This window comes from Mus pahari, chromosome 5 (genome assembly GCF_900095145.1).
Source record: "Mus pahari chromosome 5, PAHARI_EIJ_v1.1, whole genome shotgun sequence".
Lineage (NCBI taxonomy): Eukaryota > Metazoa > Chordata > Mammalia > Rodentia > Muridae > Mus > Mus pahari.
Genome location: NC_034594.1, coordinates 2,422,560 through 2,432,926, shown reverse-complemented (window position 1 = coordinate 2,432,926; position 10,367 = coordinate 2,422,560). Strand labels below are relative to the sequence as shown.

The window sequence follows — 10,367 nt, the reverse complement described above, 5'->3', positions numbered from 1 at the left end:
CCTCTCCCCTGCATCCCTAGCACCCTCTCCCCTGCATCCTCTCCCCTGCATCCCTAGCAGCCTCTCCTCTGCCCTGCCAGTGTCTTACAGATTCATGACTTTTGGTTTCTGTTTAACCAGGATTATTTGTGATTAGCTGTCCATTAGCACTTGCTTATTCCAGTGGGTATAGAAATGAAAGCAGTGATTCCTTCTCTGCTTGAATCTATTGGTAGCAAAGAGTGTAGCAATAAGTAGGGCCTCTAGAGTCCTCCCCATCTGTGCCTTGCTGTCAGTGACCTTGGGTAAACTCAGTGCAGGCATCCCCAGCTGCTTGAGTTTGTGATCATAGTGACTTGAATCCTGTCCAGATGATGGCTTTGCACAGCACTTCTGCCTGTCTTAGTTCTTTTATTCTTTTTCCTTCTTTCTTCTAACCTGTTCCCTGCACCTGATGGCATAAATGTCATGTTTGGGACTAAGCACTCAACTGCCTGCCACCTGTGCAGCTGTGAATCTTTGCCTTCTCCACCGCTCACTGGAGTGAGAGACTTCTGATATGGCTTGAGGGTAGCAGTAGTTGGGCACTGACTGATATTTGAACTTAAAATGGCATCCACCTATAAAGAAGACAGACCTTGGGCTTTCTGAGCATTTCTGGTATTGCCTTCATTCTTTTTCTGTGCCGTAAGAGTAAGACACATGTTTCTGCACAAGTAATTCCTGCACGCTTTCTTCCTAGACATCTCCAGTTACAGCACGGACACTGGAAACTCTGATTCGACTGGCCACGGCCCATGCGAAGGCCCGGATGAGCAAGACTGTGGACCTGCAGGATGCAGAGGAAGCTGTGGAGCTGGTTCAGTATGCTTATTTCAAGAAGGTGAGCTTTCAGGGAACCCTGTGGAAGAGGAAGGGGAAAGAGTGTCAACAGCCAGAGGGGCTGGAGGAGACCAGGAGAGCAAGGTCCTCTTAATCAACTGAGCAGAGCACATATGCACTCACAGATGCTAAAGCAGCAATCACAGGGGCCGTACTGCTCTGCACCAGGTCCTCTGCTATATATTAGAGCTTTTAGTTCATTGTTTCTGTGGATTCCCGAGCATGTAAATGGGTGGGTCTCCGATTCCTGTGCCTTCTCTTGGGCTCTTTTCTTTCTGTTGGTTTGTCTTGTCCAACTTCAATGCAATGGTTTTTGTTTTGTTATATTTTATTTCATTATGTTTTGATATTATCTTTTAGAGGCCTGTTCTTTTCTAACAAGAGACAGAAATAGAGTAGATAGGGGTGGGAGGGGTTGTGGGGAGGTTTAATAAATGTTAATAAAAGGGCAGGAGGAAGTTGAGCCTTGTGCAGAGCCTTGAAGGTCTGAAGAATGGCAGACCTCCAAGGTCTGCTTCTTTTTTCCTTTTGGAGGACCTGTGTTGAATTTCCACTAAATATCTGATCTATAAAGAAGCAAATGGCTTGTTCCCTTAACCATAATGGTTTGGACACCTCCCCAAACATTATTTATTTAGTAAACATAAGGTACCTACTGTGTGAAAAGCCTCACAGCATTGGTGAAAGGTGGCTAGTAGGCTGTCCCTACTGCTGGTCCTGGCTCGGGGACCAGGGCAGGTACAGGTAAGTCTTAGAAATACATGGAAGTCATTTCTACGCATGAAGCAGAAGCCACTCTGGGTTCCTTACTCTGTCATCAGTGACATCCCCTGGCTTGTTTCTAGGTTCTGGAGAAGGAGAAGAAACGTAAGAAGCCAAGTGAGGATGAATCAGACCTGGAAGATGAAGAGGAAAAGAGCCAGGAAGACACTGAACAGAAGCGGAAAAGGTACCATGGGGTGATGAGAAGTGAGATGCGAGGCTCTGTTGTGGCCAGGGAGAGCCCTGCTTGTTAGTGGCTGGTAGCAAGCAGATGGAGGTGGTCATTAATCCCTATAACAAGTGATGCCATCAGTAGGTCTCCCAGTGTTCTTGAGGCTGTTTCCCCTCCTGCTTTTGCATTGGTCAGACTGATCTCAGGAACAGAGAGCACTGGGCAGCACGGCCTGGAGATGTCTTTTAGAAAGCGTAGTGGTTTGTTCAGGCCTGAGCCTGGAAACTGATTTGACTGACCACGGCCTATACGAAGGGCTGTATGAGCAAGACTGTGGATCTGCAGGATGCAGAATGGTGTTATTGGTTGTATGTGTCTCTGTGGTCTGGGCCCCCAAATAGGGCTTCGTAAAGCCATCTCAGTTTCTTGACTGCTGTGGGTATTTCAGGAGGAAGACAGCCAAGGACGGGGAGTCCTATGACCCTTATGACTTCAGTGAAGCAGAGAAGGAAATGCCTCAAGGTGAGTGACCATTTCCTCCCGACCCTTGGACCCTTGCAGTTGCTATGGGTGTACCTTCTCTCGTGGGTTCCCACTGCCTCCCTTGCGAGACCCTGGGAAACCTGCAGTGCAAATGTTGGAAAATCAGCTTGGCTCTGCTCTTGGCCTCTTCTGTCTGTGTGACCTTATGTCATGCCCGATTCCCCTAGCCATCAGAGGTTTCCCTGTATTATCCTGCCTGGCCCCTTAGGAACCACAGGAGACAGGCTTAGCGAGGGGGGGGGGGTACAGCCTTTCTAATGCTGGAAATGGCTTCACCTTGCTGTCTCCCCTACCCCTGCAAACGTGGTTTTCCTGAAGTGCACACCCCGAAGACTGACGATTCCCAAGAGAAGACCGATGACTCTCAGGGGACCCAGGAATCCCAGAAAGTGGAGCTCAGTGAGCCCAGGTGAGTTCTTCCGGGGGCTGTCACCAGCCGCCTCTGATGAACTTAGAGCTCCACCGTGATTACCCCAGGCTCACCCAGAGTGCTGCAGACCAGTGTCTAATGGCTGTGGCAGGTTTGCAGAACTGCCTGCTTGCTGTTGCTTCTATCTTTGTGCAAATTGAATTGTTACTTTTAAGTCAGGAGGAACTGGCTTGACTTACCAAGGTCAAATTTTGATTTGTAGCTTACTATTGTCTTGGATTCTTCTCAGTGGGGTACATCTACTTTTTTTCCCCTCATAAATTGTGGCCACTTTTTTTGAAAAACATATTTTCAGTAGGGTTTCAGAAAATACTCTTTTTCCTGCAATTTATGTTTACCAGACACCAAAGAAATAACATGGTTAAGGTTAATTTTTAAAGATACAAAATACAGCCCAGTCAAACATAGAAAAATACTTAAAGAAAAAACACTAAAATCGGCTGTAATTCTACTCCAGAAACAGCCCATTGAGCTTTGCTTTCTGAACCAACTCAGAGTTCACTGTCAATAGCTGCCGTCTTTCCAGGGGCTGCAAGGGTGTAGAATCGTAGGTCTCCCTGTGTAAACAGACTGGCTTCACACTCTGAGATTCCCCTTCCCTCGCAGCCCGAGTGCTCCGATTAAAGGCATGTGCCCCTGTCCCCCAGTTTGAGGTGTAGATTCCTAATCAAGTCCTTGAGTGGCACTGAGGTGGCTCCATGTCACTGCCGTCCATTCACAAGGAGGCATTCTTAGTTTTGCCGCCTGGCACAGTCATAAGGCACAGTAAGGTCCCTAGAGGTGTGGACTTTGATTAAGTCCTGTGAATAAACTGTCTCCCAGCTGTCGTGCCGACCAGTTTGCTGTGCCACGTGTAGGATCACCAGTCTCTTGACAGCCTCCAGGTTTCAGAGGCTCCTCGTGCCTGAACTACAGGAAGCTCTGCTTGCAGTGTGGGTTGGTTTAGAAGGATGCTCAGAATATTGGAAGGACACTTTCCCGTATCAGTCTTGTCTTAGAGCTGCAGGTGTGTTTACTGCCATTTTGTTGGTTTAAGACAAGGTGACTTTGGGGGCTTCCTCGGTGCTGGTATCAGACATGAGCTCCACCAGGCTGGGCTCCTACTTCCTCACGTTTTTCCTGTCTTGTGCAGGCTGAAGGCTTTTAAGGCGGCCCTCTTAGAAGTGTTCCAGGAAGCTCATGCGCAGTCTGTGGGCATGATCCACCTCACAGAATCCATCAATCGGAATAAAGAAGAGCCTTTCTCCTCAGAGGAAATCCAGGCTTCGCTGAGCCGGATGCAGGATGATAACCAGGTCATGGTGTCTGAGGGCATCGTCTTCCTTATCTGAAGTTGTTGCTCCCAAGTACTGCCCTGTTCCCAGCCTTTCTCCATCTCCAGGAGAAACTCTAAGGGATGGAAGCTGATGCTGAGAGGCAAGAGCTGGAGGGAGGGCCAGGACTCAGGCAGAAGGCCTGCCTCACACGCCCACCCTCCAGTCCTCAGCGCCGGAAGTCTTCATGACTTGAGCTGTGTTTCTGGGCACAGCTGTGTTCTGCATTTGTTACTTATGTTTTTACCCCCACCCCCAGGCACTTTAGTCCAGGAAGCCTTGAGGTCTATTACGCCAAGAGTGGCTCAGGCAGATCACAAAGTTGGATTGGAGAAAGCTTTCTTTGCAATTAGACTAGTATGTATTGTTGACCTAAATATCCAAGACATTGATACTGAGTAAATATAACTATTTTGTACATGTGGACTTCATGCTTTGTGCTTTAAAAAAAAAAAAAAAAAAAAAAAAAAAAAAACAGAAAACAAAAAACATTTATTTATTGGTCTGTGTGTATGTATGTGAGGGTTGGGGCCGGGACTTACTGGGACATACTTTTGGAGTTCAGTGGACATCTCATGGGAGTTGTCCCCTACTACCATGTGGGTCCTAGGGATCCAACTCAGGTAGTCAGGCCTGGCAGTGAGCTGGCTCCTTTACCCTCTGAGCTGCCCCTCAAGCCCAGGCCCACTCAAAGATTTCTTTTAATTTCATTGCAAAAACATTGTAGTTAAAATCACACTATAGAATTCAATGAACTTGTCTAATTTTAGAGTAGCCATGGTACAGGAGGCTAGCATCACACAGATTTTATACTTTAACGCTTGTAGATACTTTTATGTACTTATCCACCACCAAAAGGGACAACTTGGTGACAGAGTTAGAATAAAATGAGGCTTGATAGCCTTCATACCTTAAGTCCCTTAGTTCTTCCTCATGCCCCAGCAGTCAGCCTTGCCTTCTGCTCTGTGCTTATGTACGACACGTACATACGTGATCGGCTAGGTTCCGCATGTACAGGAGAACATGTTTATTTCTTTCTGAGGTTGTGACCACTTAGTTAGTGTGTGTGTGTGTGTGTGTGTGTGTGTGTGTGTAATCCTACAATATGGTTATTCATTACAGCTGAATTCTATTTTCTCTGTGTGTGTGTGTGTGTAATCCTACAATATGGTTATTCATTACAGCTGAATTCTATTCTCTCTCTCTCTCTCTCTCTCTCTCTCTCTCTCTCTCTCTTTCTCTCTCTCTCTCTCTCTCTCTTTCTCTCTTTCTGTGTGTGTGTGTGTGTGTAATCCTACAATATGGTTATTTCTTCATTACAACTGAATTCTATTTTCTCTATGTACCAGATTTTTGTTTTCCATTCATCCCTGGGGGTACGGCAAGATGGAGAAGTCTGTGTCCAGGCCTGGGTTCATCTCCCAGCACTGCATAAACTGGTTGTGGTGGTGCATGCTTATGGCCCCAGCACTCAGAGGTAGCAGCAGGCCCTCATTTTTGAGGAGCCTAATTTCTGTGGTATGTGCCTTTAATCCCAGCACTCCGGAGGCTTCATTTACAGAGTGAGTTTCAGGGTAGACAGGGCTACACAGAGAAAAACAAAACAGTCTAGGTCTTATGGTAGTTTTTAATATTGTAGAACTTGTCTAAAGTGATCTCCCTAGTGGCTGTATTCATGTATTGGTGCTTTTTGTATGCGGGTGTACTGGGTTTCTTTTGCAGGCTTAGCGTCTGCATTTACGTCAAGTCATCACAAGGTGGCAGCAGGCTGCTGTGCTCTCTGGGTGTTTTCCCTCTAGATTTCCTCAGAAAACTGTCAGCTAAAGGTGATAATGTGCAGTGCAAACCAGGCCCTGCTGATTTGGAAAAGACACATAACCACGGCAGTTACTGATAGTACAGGGGAACAAACTGGCTTCACTGACCCAATAGCACCCACCCTGCACTCAGAGAACTGGTAAGTTATGTCAGAAACTCTCAAAATACTGTCCATATTCATAGAGGGTAATTTTGCAGTTACTTGGCATTAAGCCTTTTTTTTTTTTTTCTCATATAATATTATATCCAGTCTGCAGTTTCCCCTACCTCCCCCCAGATCAACTACTCCAAAAAGAGCAGGCCTCCCAGGGACATCAACCAACATGGCATAACAAGCTGCAATCAGACCAGGCACATACAGTCACATCAAGGCTGGACAAGGCAACCCAGTAGAAGGAAAAGGGTCCTGCAAATAGGAAAAGTCAGGAACAGCTCCACTCCCAGTGTTAGGATACCCTCAACACCAAGCTACTTAGCCAACGCATGCAGAGATTGGACCCCTTTAGGCCTCATCTCTCAAGTTCAGTTGGTTGTGTGGGCCATGTTCTCTGTGTGTGTCCCTGACCCCTCTGGTTCCTCCCCCTCCTCAGCAAGACTCCCCAGAGCTCTCCCTAATGTTTGACTGTGGGACTCTCTGGAATCTAAAGAGTAACCCTAGCAAAGGCTCCTAATAGTGGGGAACATGGAGTCTGAACCCGCCATCTTCTGGAACCAGGTAAGGCACACCAACCTAGCCAGGAAACCTTCCACCACAGTTCATCCTGCCTGCAGAGTGTCCTAAAAGCACAAAACATGTGTTTAGAGTGTAACAAAATTTCAGTTGTGCCATTCTTCAGCTGTCGGCTGAGGAAGTTATGGGGCTGGAGAGTTGGCTAAGAGCATATTACTCTTGCAGAGGATGTGAGTTCAGTTCCCAGCACCCATGTTGGGCCTGCTCATAACCTCCTGACTCCACTATTTAGGTTGATGCACAGACACATTTAAAAATAAAATAGTAAAAACTGAAAACAGCATTGCTTATAAAGCAAAACAAAACACTGAGTTGTCTACATGCTTCATTCCAAAAGAACCTGTTTACACATACAATGCTTAGTAAAATAGCTAAGATTTCTGGGGCTAGAGGGGTAAGGTTTGTCTGTCTTGAGAAATTGGGGCATCATAAATAGGGTACCTAGATGAATGAAATGTTGATAGTGATGTAATTTTGTGTAAAAAGTATCTTTTATCTGCCTGGTGTATTTGTCATCACATTAAGCCTCTGTCTGCTAATTTAGGTAACCCTAACCTTGGAAGCTTCTCGCCTCCATACAATGTTATGCCTGTTCAAGAACCCCGAAAGACCACCAAGGAGTCCATTCTGGTGAAGTCACAACCCGAACCCCCAGCCCACTTTCAAACAAGCATTTATAGAAACGAGCAACCAAGCAAAGGGGTTTCTAGCCTGGCACACATGTGATCAGGGGACTCTTAATGGCATTTTGTTGCCCTTTAAAATATTTGGTGTTGCCAGGCATGGTGGTGCATGCCTTTAATCCCAGCACTTGGGAAGCAGAGGTGCTGGGTGCAGGCTTGTTAGAGAGTGACCTGGAAACTGGTGCTGGGTACAGGCTTGTTGGTTATCATGAGTTTAACCTTAGGTCAGGTTCTCTAATGGACTCTGAATCCAAGATGGAGTTGGTCTGGTCTCACAATCTAATCTAGGCCTAGAGTGTCTTGAGCCTTTGAGACTTGTTGCTCTCCCTTTTTTTAGTTCTTTTTGAACTCTGGCTGTTTTACCTCAGCTCCTCTGGCTCAAGCTCCTCTCCAAGATGACTGATTCAATCTAGTTTCTCTCTTGGCCTTTTTTTTGTTCTGCTGCACCTCTAACTGGCAATGTGTTACCTTCCATCTCCTCACTCTGGCTCGTTCTGTCTGCACCTGTTGTCTAGCTTGTTCTCTCTGCACCTTGTCTCTGCAACTGTCTTAGTAAAACTGCCCTCTACTCTTTCTCTCTGCACTGTTCTCTCTTAAGTAGCCTCTCCTTGAGAGAGAGAGAGACGGGGGAGGGGGGAAGGTATATCCAATTCTGTCCAATCTTTCTCTGATTCATCACTTTGTCTGCCACTCAATTAGCAATCACTTTTAAATATCCATGCTTCCTACTACAAACTGCCTTCAGTGTTTGGGATGCTAAGGGTGTGTATATTCCAGCCAGAAGGATTAAAGGTGTGTTCCAGCCAGAGGGATTAAGCCACACCATAATAGAAATGGGTTTTTCCAGTAAATAACACAATCTCAGGGTTCACAGTGTGATCAAAAATATCCAGGGAGTTAGTCTTGGCCACTTACCATGGAACTAGACGGAAAACTTGGGCTGCTTGTTAATTAGTTGTAAAATGGGGACCCAGACTGCTTTGTAAGCTACTTCTGAGCCAAGTGGGCCAGCAGTGGTCACCTGTCAGCCTGGCATAGAACTCCATTGAGGTAATATTGGTACAATGTCTAGGGCCCACTAACAAAGTGATTGGTTTGGGCGAGTGTTTAGAGGACACTGTCAACAAAACTCAGATTGTTAGGGGCTGGAGGCCTAACTCTAGAGAGTGCTTATTTAGCATGTGCGTGCCTTGGGTTCAATCCAGTATCCCCTCCATTCATCCCCCCTTTTTTGTCCCTTGGTAATTCCTGCTCTACCGTTAGTGTGGGCCTGGCTCTAGCGCCCAAGGCCTCACTTGCATTAGGGACTTTAGCTCTCTCCAATGGACTGCAGTTTTCTCTGGTGATAGGCAGTGCTAGCAGCCCTGTGAGGTAGGTCAGGGAAATGTGGAGAAGGAACAGCAAAGACTGGAAATAAGAGACTTGGCAGGCTCATTCCTGCTCATTTTTCCTGATGACTGTTGAGTCTGCACTAGCTGTCCTCAATGGCTCTGGATTTTTTAAAAGTGTATGTGACTATGGTGCTTGTGGGTATATGCATGTGTGTGGGCACATTTACCCATACATGTGTGCATATGGAGACCCACAGAGGTCAACATCAAGTAACTTACTACTCTCCACACTACCAGCATCATGATTGTCACAGTTATCATTATTGTTGTTACTATTGTTGTTGTTGTTATTATTGAGATATTTCGCTGAACCTGGAACAGAGTATTCTCAGCTGGACTGATTGACCAATGAGACCCCTAGAATATGTCTCACTCTGCCTCCTCATTGAGCTGGAGTTATACCCCACCTTTTTTTTTTCTTTAAGATTCATTTATTTTATGTGCATCAGTGTTTGCCTGTATATATGTCTGGGTGAGGATGTTGGATCCTTTGAAACTGGAGTTACAGACAATTGTGAGCTACCATGTGGTTACTGGAAATTCAACCTGGGTCCTCTGGAAGAACAGCCAGTGCTCTTAACTGCTAAGCTCTCTCTCCAGCTTGGTTACATAGATGCTGTAGATCGGAGCTCAGGGTCTTTTGTTCTGTAACAAACATTTACCCCCTGAGCCACCTCAACTATTGAAAAAGTCTTCCAGAAACCTAAAAACTCTTTCCTAATAAGGTCCTTAGGATTCCGTCAAAATTCATCCTGGGAAACCAGTGGGCATGTTGGGCTTCCTTACAGTGCAAGTAAGGTTACTACTATGGGTGCTAAAACCAACATAGATGATGGTTAGCAAGGTAGATGGAACCCCTGTCAGTTAACTTTCTTAGTTATTTTATGTTTCATGCTGATAACACAGGAAATGCCACTAGAGAGCTACAGACTATCCAAGGGAACACTGCACTAATGTGTTCAGATTCATTTCTCTGACACTGACTTGTACCCTGAGCAAGGCCAGCCACATCTGTAGAAGAATATGCACTTATTCTTAATAAAAGTGGTGTTTGAACTGGATGATCACCTAAGTCCCTGGTAATGTGTGCACAGTGTCTGTGCTGCTCACGCACGGATTAGCTTCTATTCCACTGGAGTTGATCAGGGTTGACCATCGTGATCAGGCAGGCCACGTGTGTGGAAAGACTTTTTTCCTGGGGAGACACACACACAGGTCTACTCACTGTGGGCTAGGAGTCCACAGCAGACCAAATAGATACCACTAAAGAACTTAGTAAACTAATGACTTATTGGTGTCGTGTACAGGAATGTGGATGAGGGGTTACTCAGAGGAGCAGGAATTACTCAATGACAGGTGCATCACTAAAGCCCACCCCAGCATGGGTGAGAGCTCACAAGAGCTGGGAACCTGGAATATACTGCACAGCCTGTGGGAAGCTCAACGGGTTGGAAGCTATCATTTCCAAGTGACTCTGTCTCCCCTTGAGAAGAAGAGGGCCTAGTGAATCCCGCCTTTGCCTGGGGTCAGACCTCACTCTGGCCCCTCCTGGCTCCCGGGGGTTTGCACACCACCAGCCCACTTCTGAGACTCTTGAATCCACGGATAAAAGACACAGAGAGAGAGAGAGAGAGAGAGAGAGAGAGAGAGAGAGAGAGAGAGAG

The 10,367-nt window shown here is 46.3% G+C and overlaps 1 protein-coding gene across 2 annotated transcripts in view; it reads left to right on the top strand.

Annotated features, from left to right (window-relative positions):
• Mcm3 (minichromosome maintenance complex component 3) overlaps nt 1-4,507 on the top strand; it is a 17,829-nt gene extending 13,322 nt beyond the window's left edge. For both annotated transcript variants that reach the window (XM_021197512.2, XM_029539225.1), the window contains 5 exons: nt 722-862; nt 1,707-1,810; nt 2,244-2,317; nt 2,657-2,747; nt 3,901-4,507. In XM_021197512.2, coding sequence (XP_021053171.1) covers nt 722-862; nt 1,707-1,810; nt 2,244-2,317; nt 2,657-2,747; nt 3,901-4,099 — 609 coding nt within the window. In that variant the 3' untranslated portion in view covers nt 4,100-4,507. The remainder of the gene's footprint in view (nt 1-721; nt 863-1,706; nt 1,811-2,243; nt 2,318-2,656; nt 2,748-3,900) is intronic.
• Nucleotides 4,508-10,367: the final 5,860 nt, after the last annotated feature.